The sequence below is a fragment of the Pelophylax lessonae genome (genome assembly GCF_965119305.1).
Source record: "Pelophylax lessonae genome assembly, chromosome: 6".
NCBI lineage: Eukaryota > Metazoa > Chordata > Amphibia > Anura > Ranidae > Pelophylax > Pelophylax lessonae.
Window position 1 is genome coordinate 274,313,796 of NC_138773.1, and position 20,073 is coordinate 274,333,868.

The 20,073-nt window shown below is 43.9% G+C and overlaps 1 protein-coding gene across 2 annotated transcripts in view; it reads right to left on the reverse strand.

Moving 5' to 3' along the window:
- Window positions 1-20,073, reverse strand: part of GPD2 (glycerol-3-phosphate dehydrogenase 2) — a 300,869-nt gene that overhangs the window by 209,639 nt on the left and 71,157 nt on the right. For both annotated transcript variants that reach the window (XM_082261353.1, XM_082261354.1), the window contains exon 4: window positions 19,621-19,745. In XM_082261353.1, coding sequence (XP_082117479.1) covers window positions 19,621-19,745 — 125 coding nt within the window. The remainder of the gene's footprint in view (window positions 1-19,620; window positions 19,746-20,073) is intronic.

Genomic DNA, 20,073 nt, shown 5'->3' on the forward strand with positions numbered 1-20,073 from the left:
CTCAAGGCTAAACATAAAAGCCCTTAACCAGAACACAGGAGCCCCGTCTGAAAAAAAAAAAAAGGTTTAAGGAAAAAAAACACCCCTCAAGAAGGAACAGCCCCTCTAAAATAGCAGCCTGCAAAACTTTGTGGCCAAAAGAAGCATCTGCAGATGCCAAAGTATCTACCTTATAGAATTTTGTAAAGGCATACACAGACGACCAAGTGGCCGCCTTGCAAACTTGCGATATTGAAGCCTGAAGACGGAAAGCCCAAGAAGCACTCAGCGCCCAAGTAGAATGCACCGTGACAGGGAAAGGTGGAACCTGACCTTTAATGGAATAGGCCTGTGTCACCATCTGTCTGATCCATCTGGAGATGGTAGCCGAAGAAGCAGCCAGCCCTTTTCTTGGTCCGTCCAGAACCACAAAAACCTGACCTCCGAAAAGACTCAGTAGCTGCCAGATACATCCGAATTGCACGAACCACATCCAAGGTATGCAAGGCAAATTTGTTGGGATTAGCCGGCTTGTGACACAAAGAAGCCAACACAATGTCCTCATTCAAATAGAAGTCAGAGACAACTTTGGGCAGGAATGATGGACAGGTATAAAGAACCACTTTATCCCTATGGACCACTAAATAGGGACTGCGACAGGATAATGCCGCCAATTCCGATACCCTGCAGGCCGAGGTAAAAGCCACCAAGAATGTCACCTTCTGGGGTAACGTAGGTAAGGGAATCTCCCGAATATTCTCAAATGGAGGTTTCTGGAGAACTGAAAGTACTAAATTTAAATCCCATGGTGGCAAAAGTGACCGTACCGGTGGAGCCACATGTCGAACTCCCTGAATGAAGGTACGAACTATAGGGTGCATGGCTAGGGGCCCTTGATGGTACTCAAGGCCAAGTTCAGATCAACACCCTGTTGAAGAAAGGTTAAGATCTGAGCCACAGAAAAGGATCAAGGATGAACGCCAATCGACTCACACCAAGAAATGTACGCTTTCCAAGTACAATGGTATATCTTGCTCGAAGGCAGCTTCCTCACCTTCACCATAGTAGGGATCACGGATTAAGTCAGACCTCTATTCCTCAGTACCTGGCTTTCAATAGCTAAGCCAAAAAAAAACAGCGACTGTAAAGCAGGATGGTAGATCAGCCCTTGGGACAACTGGTCTTCTCTGAGAGAAAGCCCCCAAGGGACGTTTACAGCCACCAGGATGATTGGAAGATCTCCGGTCTTGCATGAACTGTAGAAGAAGCCTTAGCCGAGGATGACACTGGCCTAGCCGTGGCCCTTGGATGCCTGCGGCGTCTATCAGAGGACCCCGTGACCTCGTCAAGAACTTTGACATCCTTCTTTGGAGCTGAACCTGCTAAAAGGAGCTGCACGTAAGACTGTGCAAACAGAAATGTCTTAAAAGGTGGATACCACCAGACTCAGAACCTGTATGCAAAATGGGAGAGAGAACTATCTGTGTGACAGCAGCCGGTGAATCACGGCCTGTGGTCCCTGAAGTTTGTGCAGAGGAAGGACCACCCTGGTCAGAAATAGAATCAGACCTAGGTAAATGAATTCCCTGACAGGGATAGGGGAGACCTTAGGTAGTTCAGACATCACCTGAACCTTTGCAGGAATTAAATCCTCACAAGGAGACTCAGGACCTAAAAACCCTGAAAAGGACAAGCTTTGTCCCCCTTTCTGGGTACCCCAAAACAAAACATTTAGCAGATCTCTTTGACGCTCACCAAAGAAGTCCAGGGGGCCAGAAACCAGTGAAGGTGTCCCCTCACACCAATAATGGGTGAGGGCAGACCTTCATGCTTCTTGTCTTGTCTGCTGGTCCGAGGAAGCTAGCTATAGGCTTACCAGGCCGAGGTTGCTTGGAACCTCCCGGGGAAGATATAAAAGATCTATTTCCCTTATTCTCCGTCCCAGAAGCACAAAATAATTTTCTATGGGCTGATAAGGAGGGCCCCCGTCTGCAGCGAGGCTCCTTCCCTTTCCTTGACTGTGGCAGGAAGGTACTCTCTCCCCCCCCCCCTCCCGTGATATCATCCAGGGTAGCCCCAAAAAGGCAATAGCCTTAAAAGGGCAGATCAATGAGAGCTTTCTTAGAGGCTTTGTCTGCGGACCAATTGTTAAGCCACAGCATGTGCTTAATCACCACCGCTGAAACAAAGTTTTGACAGCACAGGAGCTGTATCCAAAGCTGCATCACAAACAAACTGCAGCCCATGGACCAACTGGTCCGCTAAATCAACATAAGCAGCTGAGACCTGCTCACCCCCCAGGCCCTGGCACAAAAGCTTGGCCCATTCAGTTAGGGTCTGAGACACCAGGGCTGAGGCAAAGTCTGGCCGCAATGCTGATCCAGCCATAGTAAACGTGTTGCCACAGCCTCCGCTTTTTTGTCAGCCGGGTCCTTAAGGTACAGGGATTCCTCTACTGGGATCATGGTTGCTTTATTCAACCTGGAAACAGGGGGGTCCACCACTGGTGGACTAGTCCACTTTTTTAAAAGTGACTCCTCAAAAAGATAACATACAGCAAAACATTTGGGGACCACAAAGGGTAATTTTCCTTACAGGAAAATCTGTCAAAATAGGGCACATAAGGAAACACCTTTGGAGTATGATGCGACTTGTGTGTACCAAACGACACAGCCACGTCCGTTGCTACATCAGCCACATCCTCCATTTTTTAAGTCTCACGCACTGCATAGGTGCGTCTACCAGTGGTTTCATCATCTGGCTACACAAAACATGACCGCCAACCGGAGACCAGCCAGACTAAGGGAAAATGTCCACCATCAGTTACAAACACTGAAGCATGCAGGATCTTTCCTGCACCCTCTGCAAAGGGACCCCCCTTGAAGGTTGGACACTTGTTTAGGGGAGACTCTCCTGTGCACTCTGCACTGGGACCCCCCTGCACTACACCCACACTGCAAACAGCAGGGCATGCACCTAGGAGTCTCCTACACTGGGACCCCTCCAGACTACCAGGGCGAGACACACACTGTCCCAGGACCCTTACGGAGTGGGGATAGTGGGGGAGACCCCAGGGGTCTCTGCTGCATTCTCTGCCCTGGGACCCTCACCAGACTCTAGGTCCAGACAGGGGGGAATGGGAGTGGGGGAAGCCCAGCTCAGTGAGGGATTTAGAGATGGGAGGAGGGAACCTGCAGGCAGGTCCAACTGTCCCTGGAGGTTACCTGCATCCACCCCAAAGAAAACCACCAAAAGGGGAGAAGGGGGGACTGTACTTACTCCTCCATGGTGCGGGTAACTCTCCAGACAGAACTCCTCGCCTCCCAAGTAGGGGAGCGGTCGGCCAAGGGACTGCTGTGACTCAGACCCAAGCCCAGTGTATGGGACCCTGCAAGACGTTTAACTCACGGGCCAACCTCAATCCATGAGTTAAACCTAGCTGCGGTCTGCAAGCGCTTGCTGGCTGGGCTGGAGGGAACACTGGATCTGAATTATCCAGCCCGTCGCCCAGCCCGGCAGTTGATTGTAGATCTCCCGAGAGAAAAAACAAAAAGATGTAAGGAAGGAGAAAACTGCTAGGACCAGAGATACCAGCTGGGAGCCTAGGTCCTTACTCCTGACTAGACAGATTAAAATTGATTACCTAGAGCAGAGAGGGGGGTTATATACCAGCCGAGGACGGCCCATGGGTGTAGCCAGGTGTTTTTTGTTCTGCCCAGTCCTACACCTGGAGGAGGCAATTAAACCCACTAGTTATGATTTATAGAGCGCTGTGTCCGTTGATGAATGAAACACAGACTAGGTTAACTATGACAATCAGTGCTGCTCAGCCCCCTCATACCCAAAGAGAACTATGTAGGATTTTTCCTTAGATAAGGGTCCAGAATAGAGCATCTAAAAAGGTTATGCTTTGTGAATAGGGATACGTAACAAATATGAAGCAGGTGTTATGCCAATTTTGCTGCAAACCTGGAAATACACTTTAACCAGAATTCTCACACCTCCCAATCTCAGATTTTGGGAGGCTTACACAGTTCTTTAAACTGCCACAGCAGGTACACTGCGTTGGCCAAACACTTTCCACCTTACATGGCAACAGTGGTAGTCCCATATTTACTACCTGACATTTCTCCTTAAAGGGGTGTCAATAATCAGGAGTAAGGATACTTTGGATAGTGCAATTTAGATGTGCAGAATTAGAAAGGAAATGTATAAAACAAAAAATTCCCATTATTACTTTCTGATGGACAAGTCTGGGTATCGGGGACTATCTAGCCTGCAGACTCACATGTCCAGAAACTGAAAGTTCTAGGCGACCTGACAAACCACTAACAAAAAAGATTTGTAAAGTGAAGCAGCATGGTGCATAGTATAGACAGCAATAATTCTGTAGTCCAAGGCGAAGAACAACAAAGCACCATCTGCTCCACACACCCATTTGATTCAATGCCTTTATTGCCAGAAGCCGTGTATGATGGTTTATGTGCTTCAATGCACTCCTATATCCACTGAAGAAACAAATTACAAACTGCTGAAAAAGGCAGCCGCTACACAAATTTAGCTAAGCCCTACCCATCCCCCATCCCATGTGATATCATAGAGCCAATTGTAAAAAGCAGAAGCCACAAGTAGAGGGATTCCTAGAACCTTCTAAATCCTCAGTCCTGGTCCTACAGACATATTGCTCTTAAAGAATTTGTTACCCCAACAGTTCATATTCTGGATATGTGCCTGTTGTACCATGTATTTGTGTTAAAAAGTATTCTGTTCCCTTTGTATAGCTTCCTTTGTGTGAAATACCGGGTTGTTCCGGTCAGTCCCCCGGCTTTCTGGCTTTTCTGTTTACTGGCTGTGCTGGGAGAACACCCTGCTTGTCCTCCAATAATTCGCCTTCTTGCCGACTTGCCCCATGCACAGCCATTCACTGGGAAGATTAAGATGCTGTGGTTTCCCCACTCCTAGCTCTCCAAGCCCCCTATGCAACTGAGAACAGAGGTCATGTAAACACTTATATATAGTTATTTACACCTATACACAAATGTTTTGCCTTTCTCTTCTATTATAAACTGAATGAGTTTTTTTTTACAAGGTAAAAGTTTAGTGTATACTTTAGGGCTCCCTTTACATCTGTGTGTGTGTTCCCGTTCATTCTTAATGGTACCCCAATAGACTTTGAGAAACGCACATGGGTTACAATGCACTACATCGTGTGTAAAGGTACTCTCAAAATCACTTCTAGGACTTACAGATCTCCTACTTTTAGTATACCTGCCAGGACATCCAGAGCTCCTAGTCTCAGTATCCCAGACAGGACTTCCAATGGTACTGGAAATGTTCCTGACAGAACTTCCAATGGTACTCACAGAATCTCTGCCAGGACTTCTAGAGTTCCCAGTAACGATGCTGGACTGTCCTCTGGCCAGGAGGGACTAGGTATTTAAACTTTTGAAGTGGCTGGTGCTGCATCTCACCAAGAGCTACCTGAGAGCTAAAATACTTGCCTGCCAGTTGCAAACACAGATTTTCCCAAGTATTCTCTTGCTTGCTGTCGGTCTACACATCTCCTCAGACCTGAACATGACCTTCATTTCTCCCTGAATAGACCTCTGCTTGGACCCAACTACTATCCTGCCTTGACCCCTTGCTGGATCTCACTAGGGTTCCTGGTCCACCTCCAGCATCAGCAGCCCTGATTAAGAACAAATTCTACTCTAAATTGGTGTCCCAGGTGAACCAGCATACCTGCCAGGGGGCACCATAACAGCATGGTAACTTCATACTTAAAATAAAAATAAAAAAGACAGTTACATGAACTTGGTGGTACTGTATGTCTATGCAATGGGCAGCCAAGTAAAATGAATAGGCTGCCCTATTGCTACATACATTAGTGCATAGAAAAATATGCATCAATGCATGTGCATTACCAAAGGTGGAATGTATTTAAAGCAGCAGTTACAGTACATTAGCCTGGATTTGTGAGCTCACCTTTAAAAGTGCAGGGGAATTTAGCATAATAATAAGCAGGCTTTTCAGGACAGAACAGACTGTATTTAGTGTACAGTCTCTGCACGATTGTGTGCCAGAACTAGGTAAATTCTTCCAGCATGCGCAGGAGTTAGGTCTTCCAAGCCCAGCCTTTAAGCCTTTTTCTTTATCTTCAATCATGGGACACAGAGCCCTATTCATTACCATAAGGTTAATGCCACCTATAGGTAAATGGACACTGGCAGCCAATCAGACAGAAGTCCCCCTATATAACCCCTCCTACACAGGAAGTACCTCCATTTTTTTCTCCAGTGTCTTATAGGTGATGGTCACGGTGGAGAAGCTCTCCACATTTTTTTTATGTTTTTTCAAAAGAGGAAGAAAGAAAGATTATGCCACAATCCCCAATAAAAGATCTCTGAATCTAAGGGGTTAGCAATCAGATTCATCCAAAAGAGTCAAAGACTAAAAAAGGATGGTACCTGAGCCTCTGCAAAGGAGATACGAGTTTTTGCCTGTAATGTTGTCCTTTTTAGGCGCTGGACCCTGGGATCCAGACCCTTGGTAAAACCAACCTCAAAGGCGCTCTGGCAAGGTGCTCTACAGGTCCAAGGGAGTGGCCTCTTCAAAAACAAGGGGACCCAGTCCTTGAAGGTCCGAAAGTGACAGAAACTCACCGTGATGGGTGGAGATTGAATTCTTGCTACAAGACAGAATCCTGTGGCAGGACTAGTAGGTCCACTTTAAAAATATTTGTAAAAATATTTTTATGCACTGTTCCCTTTAAAAGATAACAGATTCCTTGTGCCATGTTGGTCTCTATAAAGAAAAAAATAGGTGTATTAGCTGTATCAAAGCACACCTTGTTTGTTTAAAAGTTTTTTGCTCTACCTGTGTAAAACAGTAGGTGTATCAGCTATGTTAAAGCACACCTTGCTTGTTTAAACATGAATCTGCTCTCACGCCATTCGTCTCCTCGAAAAGCTCAGTGAACGCAGTACCTTCAGTGGAGTGTCTGTGGCACAGGATCATACACGCGCAAAAATTTGCCATTTAAGCACAAGCATACACATGAAGCCAGGAGGGGCGTCATGACGTGACTGGCGTGCACGTGGACGTCATGTAGCACACCACGCATGCGCAGTACAAGCGCAAATGGCACGATTTCTTAACCACTTACCGCCCGCCCGCCGTCATATGACGGCGGGACGGTGCGGCTATTATCCTGGGCGGACGTCATATGACGTGACCCAGTAAATGCACGGCAGGCGCGCGATCGCGGGCGCGCCGCCGTGCACTGCCGGTGTCGGCGTGTCCCCGGGACACAGCCGGTCACCGGCAGGGGGGAAACAGCCAATAGGCATGGCTGTTTCCCACGTGATCGGCTGTGTTCCAATGACACAGCCGATCACAATGGAGGCGGCCGGGAGATGACCGCGCATGCGCGATCGGGAGCGCGCAGCGCGGTCATGTCGGTGGCACTGTGTTCCGTAGGAACACAGCTGTCACCGGCGGTAGTAAACAGTCACTGACAGTGACTGTTTACTAAGTGATCGGCTGTGAATCCATTCACAGCCGATCACAAAATGTAAACAAAGAGCAGTAACTCAGTGTTACTAGCTCTTCTCCCCTCATACAGTTTCCAGTATGAGGGGAGAAGAGCTAGAAATAGTGAGTTACTGCTCTGTACACATGTCAAAAGTAAAATCACACTAAAATCACAGTAATAAAGGTCCCCACACAGTCCCCAGCCCCCCCCAATGGCACCTGTCACCCAACAGTCACCTCATCAGTGCCCAGAAATTGACACCCATAACGTTCACATGTGAGCGCAGCGATCGCGGGCAAAATCACCGCGATTCTGCCCGCGATCCGGAAATCATTGCAAATTGCGGGACGCCTGTGCGTTGCCCGTGATTTGCAATAGCACCCCAAACGCTGTGCGATGTTGCCGCCATTTCCACCTGCCAAATCGCAGTAACATCGCGCAAACATCGCATGACGCCCAAAAAAGTACAAGAGTTTCTTTGGGGCGTCATGCGTTGTTTGCGTGATGTTACCGCGATTCGGCAGGCGGAAATCGCAGCAACATCGCACAGCGGGCAACGCACAGGCGTCCCGCCATTTGCAATGATTTCTGGATCGCGGGCAGAATCGCAGTGATTCTGCCCGTGATCGCTACGCTCACATGTGAATGTAGCCTAAAGTTCACCGGTCACCAGAGACTGCCATCAGTACCGCCGTGCACCATCTTCCGTCACCTGTCACCCATCAGTGACCATCGCCCCGTCACCTGTCACCCCATCAATCACCGTCACCTGTCACCCCATCAGTCATCGTCATCTGTCACCCCATCAGTCATCGTAACCTGTCACCCCATCAGTCACCGTCACCTGTCACCCCATCAGTCATCGTCACCTGTCACCCCATCAGTCACCGTCATCTGTCACCCTATCAATCATCGTCACTTGACACCCCATCAGTGATCGTCACTTGTCACCCCATCAATCATCGTCACATGTCACCCGGTCAGTGATTGTCATCTGTCACCTCATCAATCATCGTCACCTGTCACCTCATCAATCATCATCACCTGTCACCCCATCAGTCATCATCACCTGTCACCCCATCCGTCATCGTCACCTGTCACCCCATCAGTCATCGTCACCTGTCACCCCATCAGTCATCGTCACCTGTTTGCCATATACATGCAATCACTTACTGACCGCCTAACGACTATATGCGTCGGCCATTAAAAGCTAAATACTGGGGTTATGGCAGAAGATAGCCCCCATAACCCCGGTATTTTTTGAAACGGCGGGCGGTCGGCTTTCAGATAAGGGTGGTCCCAGTGGCGGATTCGCCGCGGAATTACCCTTACGGTGCAGGGGAAGAGGTGCCCCCCCCCTCCTGCCGCGTCCCAGACGTTTTCCCAGCTTACCGGACCCGCCGGCAGCGGGGAAAACTATCCGGTCCCGGATCCTCAGAGACAGGAAGTCGAGTGAGGGCAAGATGGCCCTCACTCAACTCTATGGTCTTGGAGGACCGGAGCTACGTCAAAAGATGTTGCCTAGCAACCGGTTTAAAGGGCCGCTTTTTTTTTTTGCTTTTTTTTTTTTCCTCTTTCAACAATTTTTTTTTTTTTTTTTCTTTTTTAGTGTAGTTGTGAGGTGTGAGGTCTTTTTGACCCCAGATCTCACAATAAAGAGGACCTGTCATGCCTATTTCTATTACAAGGGATGTTTACATTCCTTGTAATAGGAATAAAAATTATCAAAACATTTTTTTTTTTTAAACTGTGTAAAAATAAAAAAATAATAAATAAAATAAATAGGAAAAAAAAAAAAAAAAAAAAATTAAAGCGCCCTGTCCCCGTTAGCTCGCGCGCAGAAGCAAACGCATACGCAAGTCCCGCCCACATATGTAAACGGTGTTCAAACCATACATGTGAGGTATCGCCGCGATCGTTAGAGCGAGAGCAATAATTTAAGCCCTAGACCTCTTCTGTAACTCTAAGCTAGTAACCTGCAGAAATTTTTAAAATGTTGCCTATGGGGATTTTTAAGTACCAATGTTTGGCGCCATTCTGTGAGCATGCGCAATTTTGAAGCATGACATGTTGGGTATCTAATTACTCGGCGTAACATTATCGTTCACATTATGGAAAAAAAATTTGCTAAATTTACTGTTTTCTTATTTTTTAGATCAAAAAAGTGATTTTTTTTCAAAAAAAATCGCATTTGGAAGACTGCTGCGCAAATATGGTGTGATAAAAAATATTGCAACGATCTCCATTTTATTCTCTAGGGTCTCTGCTAAAAAAAAATATATAATGTTTGGGGGTTCCAAGTAGTTTTCTAGCAAAAAAATGATTTTAGCTTGTAAACACCAAGTGTCAAAAATAGGCCCAGTCTTAAAGTGGATAAATGGACAACTTTGTGTAAAGCGCTACTTGGATGTTAAGCCTATGTATGTGGCCAGGCTGTGAAAAAGTGTTACACATGTGGTATCGCCATACTCAGGAGGAATAGCAGAATGTATTTTGGGGTGCAATTTTTGCTATGTACATGCTATGTGTTAGAAATATTGCATAAATGGACAGCTTTGTGTAAAAAAAAATGTGTTTTCATTTTCTTTCCACATTTTCCAAAAACTTGTGGAAAAAAATTACATATTCAAAAGACTCATTATGCCTCAAAAATTATACGTTGGGGTGTTTGCTTTCCAAAATGGGGTCATTTTATAGGGGTTTCCATTGTCCTGGTGCTCCAGGGCCTTCAAAAGTACGATAGGTTGTCAGGAAATTATATGTGAAATTTGTGCTCCTAGAATGCCGGACGGTGCTGGTTGGATGTTAGGCCTCTGTATGTGGCCAGGCTGTGAAAAAGTCTCACACATGTGGTATCGCCATACTCAGAAGGAGTAGTAGAATGTGTTTTGGGGTGTAGTTGCAAGTATACATGTGCTGTGTGAGAGAAATAACCTGTTAATACGGCAATTTGTAAAAAAAAAATAAAATAAAAAAAGAAATCTTCATTTTGCAAAGCATTGTGGGAAAAAATTACAACTTCAAAAAACTCACCATGCCCCTTATTAAATACCTTGGAATGTCTACTTTCCAAAAAGGGGTCATTTGGGGGGTATTTGTACTTTCCTGACTTTTTAGTGTCTCAAGAAATGAGATAGGCCTTCAGTACATCAGGTGTGATCAAGTGTGATCAATTTTCAATGATTCACACCATAGCTTGTGGACTCTATAACTTTCACAAAGACCAAATAATATACACTTACTTGGGTTATTTTTACCAAAGATAAGTAGCAGTATAAATTTTGGCCAAAATTTGTGAAGAAAAATTACTAATTTGCAAAATTTTATGACAGAAACAAAGAAAAATGCGTTTTTTCACAATATTTTCAGTCTTTTTTTATTTATAGCACAAAAAATAAAAAACCCAGTAGTGATTAAATACCATCAAAAGAAAGCTCTATTTGTGTGAAAAAAAGGACACAATTTTTGAATGGGTACAGTGTTGCATGACTGAGTAATTCTCAGTCAAAGTGTGAGAGCGCTGAAAGCTGAAAATCGGTCTGGGCAGGAAGGGGGTGAAAGTGCACTGTAGGTAAGTGGTTAAGGAAGTGTTTCCAACGCGCAAGCCTCAAAAGCTAGAGGGGACACAGAGCAGCAGCAGCTGGGTTGCGTGAGTTACTGTGGGTGCATGTTTTACGGTCCGGTTCTGTTACTTTGGGATAATTAGTGCTGTGTGTGATAAGCTGTATAGCTTGGCACAAGCCTTGAGTACACTAAAGTTAATACCTCAAGTTTATCTTGCCTAAGAGCAATGTCCTCCCGAAAGAGGAAAGGGGGGGGGCACAGATGGAAAGGGCATTGTGGTGCCGCCGACAGGACTTAAAGATCTTAGTCATGCTTCCTCTTTTTCTACCTCCCCTGAAGGGCCAGAGGCAACTAGCAAAACTGAGCCATTACGGTTGTCAGGCATAGTAGACACATCTAGTGCTTCTGCCGCAGCATACGTCACTAATGACGATTTGGCGTTGGCAGGCCTTGAGGGTAAGGTTTCTGGCATGATTGCAGCTGAGGTTTTCACTTCTGGGGAGTCAGGACCTGAGGAGTCATACTCAGCCTCTCAATCCCAGAGATTGTTGATTCAGTCTCTCACTAAAATGGTCCAGTTTGGATACAAATTACCTCCCTTAGAGATGTCTGAAGTCCTTTTCCTCTATGGGCTTATTGCACCCTCCTCATAGTCCTCAGGATTTTTCCTTACATCCGCTCTTGGAGTAGGTAATGTATGCTGATTGGGATCATCCTGATAGGATTTTTGTTTCTCCCAAAAGAGTATACCTTCTGTGGATGCTGCCATTTCTTCAGTTTAACTTGTCTAGTGGATAATGCTCAGGTTTTTAATGAACCAGCTGATAAGAAGTTGGAATCTTTGCTAAAGGCCTCCTTTGCTGATGCAGGGTCTGCGATACAACCAGCAGTAGCAACTATAGGAGTTTGTCAGTCTTTAAAAGACCGTATTAAGCGAGTTTCCAGGACGGTTCCTTCTCAAGGAGATTTTATAGAAGATTTGACGGACCTACCTCGCGCTTTATGTTTTGCAGTGGATGCTCTTAAAGACTCCATACAACAAATGTCACAGTTTGCTTTTTTAACAGTGCATATGCGCAGAATCCTATGGCTAAAAAGCTGGTCTGCAGAACTACCGTGTAAAAAGTTGCTGGCTGGCTTTCCCTTCATGGAGAACGCCTAATTGGTGATGATCTGGATAAATATATCCAAGAGATTTCAGGGGGGAAGAGTGCATTGCTACCTGTTAAGAGGAAAAGCAAACGTCCTTCTTTTAAGATTCCCAGCACTCAGTCTCCCAGTGATTCTAATGCCAGGCAGTTGCGACGGCCCCAGCCCTCTGGATCTAGAACAAAGGCTTCAGGGCAAGGGCAGAAGAAACCCTGGGCCCAGAGATCTACTAAGTCTACCTCTAAGCCTACCTTGTGAAGGGGCGCCCCCCCCCCCCACTCAATCTGGTGGGGGGGGAGGATTGCTACGGTTCTTGAAGGTCTGGATAGAAATAATTCAGGACAACTGGGTTATTTCCACTATCTCACAGGGATACAAACTGGAATTTTGGGTGTTCCTGCATCCTTGGTTTGTGAAATCAAATATACCTACATATCCTCTAAAAAGATGATCTCTTTTTCAGGCTCTGGACCATTTAAGGTCTCAAAGAGTGATTACAGCAGTTCCAGGGGACGAAAGATTCAGAAGTTTTTACTCAAACGTTTTCATAGTCCCCAATTGGGCTCTTTCACTGCGTCCGGACCTGCTCTCTCAAGGTCAGATATTCTACCCTGCTTTACAGTCTCTAAATTTGATGGCTTGGCTATTGAAGCCTTGATTTAAAAGAGCAGGGTATATCTGGCCCTGCAGTTTTTGCCCTAATAAAGGCTAAAAAAACTCTACAGGCATTTATTACAGAGTCTGGAAATCTTACATTAGCTGGTGTGAGGCCAGGAAATGGCATCCTAGCAAATATATGGTCGGGAGAATTCTAGCCTTCTTGCAAGTAGGGGTGAAATTAGCCTTGGGCACTATTTAAGGGTCAAATTTCAGCCTTATCGTTTTTTTTTCCAGAGACCGATCGCTTCACATTCCTTGGTTCAAACTTTTGTTCAAGGGGTATTACGTATGCTACCAACAGTGAAGCCACCATTGTGTCCTTGGGATCTAAATTTGCTGCTGGCAGTTTTACAGAAACATCCTTTTGAGCCCATGGGGCATAGTCCCCTGGTACTTTTGACCAGAAAATCAGTCTTTTTAATTGCGATAACTTCAGCCAGAAGAGTATCAGAACTAGCAGCTCTTTCTTATAAGGAGCCATTCTTGATTTTACATCAAGATAGGGTGATTTTACGTCCACGCCCAGATTTTTTGCCCAAGGTGGTGTCCGCTTTTCATTTGAATCAGGACGTTATACTGCCTTCCTTCTCTCCAAATCCTCAAACAGCAGAGGAAAAGTTATTACATTCTCTTGATGTAGTACAAGTATTCAAGATTTACTTGAAAAGGTCAGCTCAGATTCGAAAGACCGACCTTTTGTTCATGCTGCCAGAAGGGCCCAGGAAAGGGCAGGCAGCATCTAAGTCTACAAATTTCTCAATGGATTCATCAGGTATTATCCAGGCGTATGGTTTGAAGGGGAAGGTTCCACCTTTTCCGGTAAAGGCACACTCTACCAGAAGAGTAGGTGCTTCTTGGGCAGTTCGCCATCAAGCTTCGATGGCTCAAATTTGCAAGGCCATGACTTGGCGGTCGGTGCATACGTTCGCTAGATTCTATCAAGTGGATGTTGGGACCCGGGAAGAGTCTGCATTTGGCCACAGTGTTCTGCTGGCAGCTATGTAGGTCTTGTGGTCTGATGGCAGTATTTATGGTGCCCCCCTCCCCTCAAGTGCATTGCTATGGGACGTCCCATAGGGTAAAGAATATGGCTCTGTGTCCCATGATGTTCCGATCACAGAAATATGGATTTTTCTTACAGCTTACCTGTAAAATCCATTTCTTGGAGTACATCACGGGACACAGAGGTCCCTCCCCTCATGTATGGAATGTTTATTACTTGCTACAAAACTGAGGTACTTCCTGTGTAGGAGGGATAATATAGGGGGACTGCCTGTCTGATTTGTTGTCAGTGTCCATTCACCTATAGTTGGCGTATAACCATATGGTAATGAATATGGCTCTGTGTCCCGCGATGTACTCCAAGAAATGGATTTATAGGCAAACTATAGGAAAAATCCATATTTCTTATTTATTTTTTAAAAAGGAACCCTTATTCAGCTCTAATAAATTGGACCAAATCAATGCTTTTCTTTGGTGTGTTTAATTAATGTTTCTGACCAAAAGATCATCTAAAACTATGACAGCGAGAGTACTTTGAAAAATCTGGTGACATGATCACAGCTCTTACAGATAACTATTCTTCTTGGGAATGCAGCATTTATGGTGCAAGGAACCATAATAGATCATTAAAGATAAAACAGATTATTTACTAAACATGATCACAGTCCAGAACAGTAACTCATCACATTGCCAAGACGATAAGTATCAAAATCTTTGATTTCGAGGGAAAAAAAAAAAAAAAATGTATAAACATTCTTTTAAAATGTCATAAGGTAAAACAGTCATTTTTCATCTACACAAAAACAATATAAATGCAGGATAACAAGAGAAATGACTAAGGCGGTAGAAGCTCTTTGGTATACAGCGAGCTGCATACGATGAGGCCACAGCAGCCCACTTCAATGAAGCCTTGCTCACTGCCCGTTGCTCATATGGTGCTGTGACATCAAGGCTAACAGTCAGAGATTAAAAAAAAGGAAGTGACCAGGGATGTGTCACTTGAAATCTATCGACGATTTTTGTTCATAACAAACTCAATGACCCATTTACTTGGTCATGACATGGCTTGCCAACGCTCCTCATAACTCAGCCACAAACTGCTGTTTTACTACAATAAAAACAATAAAAGAAAAATAAAAAGCAAAAAATATGGTTGTAAAATTCACAGAGGAGAGTTCTCATTATCAGTGCACTGGTGGGATAAAAGTATGTATTATGTAATGACTACAAAGAAGAATACAGCAAAACCCTGGTCAAGGATTACATGTAGGAGTTAATGTATGTAGATTATTAAGTGCACATAAATATTTGACTATTATACACAGGGCTCAAAAAATGTCCTGAGCTACTAGGCAGACCTTAAGGGGTACTCGCCATCAGTTGCCCCACCCATCCACAACCCCGCCCCGCCCCTAATCACGCCCTCATAAATTATCTCTTGGAATGATGCTGTTGTGTGCAGAATGAAGATAAAAAAAAAAAATTATTAACACCAACTTTAACAATATTAACACAAAGCAATGTAAACATGAAAGGAAAATAAGCAATAGGGAAATAAATATGAAGTGTAACTGCTCAAACCTTTTATAAACTTGGAGACAACACTCCTTGCTGGGAGAGATGTGCTAATGCACTACAAGGGACTCCCCCCAATTTGTTGCTTGTTTATTATGTATTCGGTCTGACCAGACTTCTGAGGTTGAGCACCCCACCCCCCACACACACCTGTACTCTTATCAGTGTCCACTATCAAGTAGATATAGGAGGAGTCCCTTGTAGTGCATTTGCACATCTCTCCCAGCAAGGAGTGTTGTCTCCAAGGGTTAGAGAGGCTGGATTCACCCCTTTTTTATGGATAGTGTAGGACCCACTGATAATGGGGTACTTTGACGTAGTGGTGGGCTTGAGCACGATATGGCCATATGGTGGGACTAAATCCCCATTTTTATTTATGGATTGTCTCCATATTTGATAGTCATTTCTTTTGCATGTGTGCACTATTCTTTTTTAATATAAATGCTATGGGTATGACAGGTGGCGGAGGCTGAGAGGCAAATCGGCTCCTGTTCAACCCCGCCTACCCGCGGCGCCTGCCACCCCCACCTTCGAAGTAGCTCCACACTCGCCCTAAGCTTATTTCAACTTGCATAATACAAGCTGGAGAGTGGAAATTGAGGGCTGTTCTATATACACATTAATGATAAAATCCTTACATATTTTGGAATAAAACTATGATGGTATAGGTGACTAAAATAATAAAAAAAAGGATTTAGTATATTCCTGCAATACATGCATCTTTCCTATGCTTTGTCTCCTTATAAATGCTACAAGTACATTAAACCTGTTGATCTGCCATATATCTAGCATGCTCTTTATTACCTTCAAAAGCTGACAACGCTGCCACTGCTGTACTAAAATCCCAAGCAGCGTTGTCAGCCATGTTCTTCCTTGATGGATTGCAAAACACTTTCCCCTTACCACAACATAACGTGAAGTTGCAGGGCTAAAAACAGTGCTTGGGATATCAGTGTAGGAGAAGGAGCATTTTCAACTTAACCAAGCAATTAGGCGCTTATGGTATTTTTATGTACTTGTAATGGTTTTAAAGAGACAAAAAAATGGGGAAATATACACATATTACATAGATGTACTGAATATTTTTTTTTTTATTATTATTATTATTTAGCTGAGCTATGTACGTCAATACTTGATCATTACGGTAAACAATTTACGAAAGCTCTAATGTGTATATTAAAGAGGCACTCCATTTACATTTAGTTATTTTAACATGAATATGAGGGGAAGGCAAAGAAATGTCAAAGTTAACTACTTACTTACATGTTCTCTGTCAGTGGCTTGCTAACTAGTGAAGTTTGAAAATCAGGATGACCGTTCAGGAACTAGCAACTAAAAGAGCCCAGCAATTGCTCCCCTCTTTCTAAAAATAAACCTTGATGTGAAGGCTGCAGATGACTAATGCCTCGTACACACGCAACGATTATCGGCCGACCGATCGTCCGACTTTTGTCCAGAGTTGTGTTTTGTTGGTTGGAATGTGCCTAGACTGCACACTAATTTTCTCGGCCAACAAAAATCTACTTCAGAAGTGATGTCATGTGCTGGTTTACTTTCCGTGTGTTTTTTCTTCTCTGAGCATGCCCAGTCTTGCTCATCAGATTTTTGTCTGCCGAAATCTGTACTGACTGATGGAAAATCGGCCGTTGTGTTGACGGCCAACAAAAATTTTATAGCCTGCACACCAGATTTTATTCGGCCGAAAAGTCGGAGTCGGTTGTCGAAAGCATCATACTAACAAGCCGAAAATCGGCCGATCAGACGTTGGCTGAAAATTCCCGGCCAATAATCGATGCGTGTGTACGAGGCATTAGAGTGCTTTGCTGCCACGAGACTGCAGCCATCATTGTACAGCAGTCCAACATGTCGTTCAGCCTTGCCTTGTCACCATTTCAGCTCTGAAATCAGCAACATTGGTACTCCTTAAGCATGCGTTTCTGATTGCAGAGCTGTAATGATGACAAAACTAGGGGTGTGTAGGACCACTGAACAGAGACCACTGCTCACACACAAAGAACAGTGGTCTTTAGCTGCAGCCTCCTGTCCAGCATAAGACTTTTTTTTGCAAGTGCTAGAGAAGAATAAAAAAAAATAAAGAATATCTAAACAAATAAAAGTTAGGCCTCGTGCACACTAGACTTTTTGCTAACTCTCCTAGACTCCTTTCCTCATAACAGCAGTGCTTTGGCAGAAAAAACGCTTGACGCTTGTAAACTCGTGTAACCTGTTTAGGCACATCAGGCATTTGGGTGTTAATTAATTTAATTGGCCACAATAATCAAATATTCTGGCCATTGAAATGAAAAAATGCTCAAGCGTTAAATGTACCTAGCGCTTAGGCATGATTAGATGCATTTACACACGCTTAGGCTCGTGCACTGGCTGTGCTTTTTTTTCTTTTGCCTCCAAATGCCCCTGCCTCCAAATTCCTTTGCATGGACACAGACTAACACGCAGGGGCATTTAGAGGCAAGGAAAAAAAAAAACACCAAACACCCCTAGGAGCAGCAGAAAAACTGTCCAGTGTACCTGAGGCCTTAGGGCCCATTGAGATCCATGGGTGTGCGCAGAGATGAGCTTTCTTGTGGCATTTTACAGAAAAAATTGTTATGCAACAACTTTCATTTTCTCTGTGCGTTAAAATGTGCTTTAATTTGCATTGAAGCCCACTTCCATTGCATTTTTTAAATTAGTATTTAGAATGAACAGAGTGAATAGCCACTGACCAAGGCATTTTATTACCTGTTGCCAACTCAAAATGCACTTGACTCCTATGGGCCTTCCAACCCACTAAAATGCAGTAAAAAACAGACCGCATAGAGATGGGAACCAACACTATCCTTTTTTTATGGGCAACCATCACACATGCGTGTGTTGGGAGGGTGCGCTGATAGATGTTTAAAGCCGCTACCAATATTCAGTGCCTTTTGAATATAAATGATAAATGTTTATGGTGAAGGTGCGCTAAAATCAAGGTGTAAATCCAAAATAGATAACTCAATGGTTACAATGGAAACATGTGAATCAAAAACATAAACAAATGATGATGAATAATGTGGGTGAAAATTATGAATCCAAAAGTTCATATGTCCATAAATAAATATTCATAAGTGTCCATGTGTGGTAATTTTAAACTGATGAATCAACAGAACACAGTGCTTCTCAAATTCAGTGTGAAAACCCACCACCAGGTGAAATTCCTCCTTACGAGACGGAAAATAAGGTGCAAGCGAACGTCACTCGCGGTCCGTGCTGCAGCCGGGTGCGAGTCTACCTTGGAATTCCCTTCATGATTTACATCTAATGCTGGCTTTCATTTCACCCCATGTAAGTGCAACATTGTCTGTTTTTAATAAACCGTTTGGAAGGTATCACACTATCGGCTGCTTTATCTTTTATATCATATGTCTGGGGGATCTTCGGCTCCCATGGTCTAAGAGATACCTCGTTATAGGTTGGATGCAGAGGAGGAGATAGTGTATGGTGCTGGAACCACAAGCGCTTATTATCCGCAGTTTGGTAAGGGACCAATTTTGGCGATTTTCACTTGGAGATTGGAAGCACCTGGGATTGACGTGTTTTTTAGTTTATTTGTACTTGCTTGCACCTTATTTTCCGTCTGGTAAGGAGGAATTTCACCTGGTGGTGGGTTTTCACACTGAATTTGAGAAGCACTGTGTTCCGTTGATTCATCAGTTTGAAATTACCACACATGGACACTTATTAATATATTTATTTATGGACTTTTGGATTCATAATTTTCACCCACATTATTCATCATCATTTGTTTATGTTTTTGATTCACATATGTTTCCATTGTAACCATTGAGTTATCTATTTTGGATTTACACCTTGTTTTTAGCGCACCTTCGCCATAAACATTAACCATCACACATGCGTTTTAACATATTGGAAGAGAGTAAATGGGCCCCCAATGTTTTATCTATTCTAACTTGATTTATAAAATGTTGTTGGAAAGCTACAATTCAACATTAAATTCCAACAAAACCTAAAAATGATTATTGTTATGTCTTAAACCAGCATTAATACCAGAAACCCTCTAGGAGTCTTGCATAGAGCCTCAGGAAGTCAGGAGATTACTGTTTATGTAAAACTGTCAAAAACTATAAATTGAAATATCTATGTAAAATGGTCACCTGTTCAATATCCAACTTCATGATAGCTTTCTGCAGGTACCGAACACCACCATGGATCAGTTTTGTGCTTCTACTGCTGGTTCCAGAGGAAAAATCATCTCTTTCCACAAGAGCGGTTTTAAGTCCTGAAACAAAGAAAAAAAAGTTAATTGCTCCCACCCAGAGGTATGCCTAAGCATTGGAGACAACTTCGAATTTACATGTATTCCCCAAAACAAACCGTATTTGAGTGTTTATATATGAATGAGTATAAACAAATGATTTCAGGCAAACTACCCAATACGTCTTAACATGCTACCTACAAAACTTACTGGAATGGCTTGGAACGATCACAGCAGTTTACCTTTACATGTTCTGTGATTTTTCATGCCAAGATCCTTGCATTTATTTGGGGCAAATCTAGACGGAAGGTTGCTAGACAAACACTATTCAGATCAAAATTACAAGGCGGTA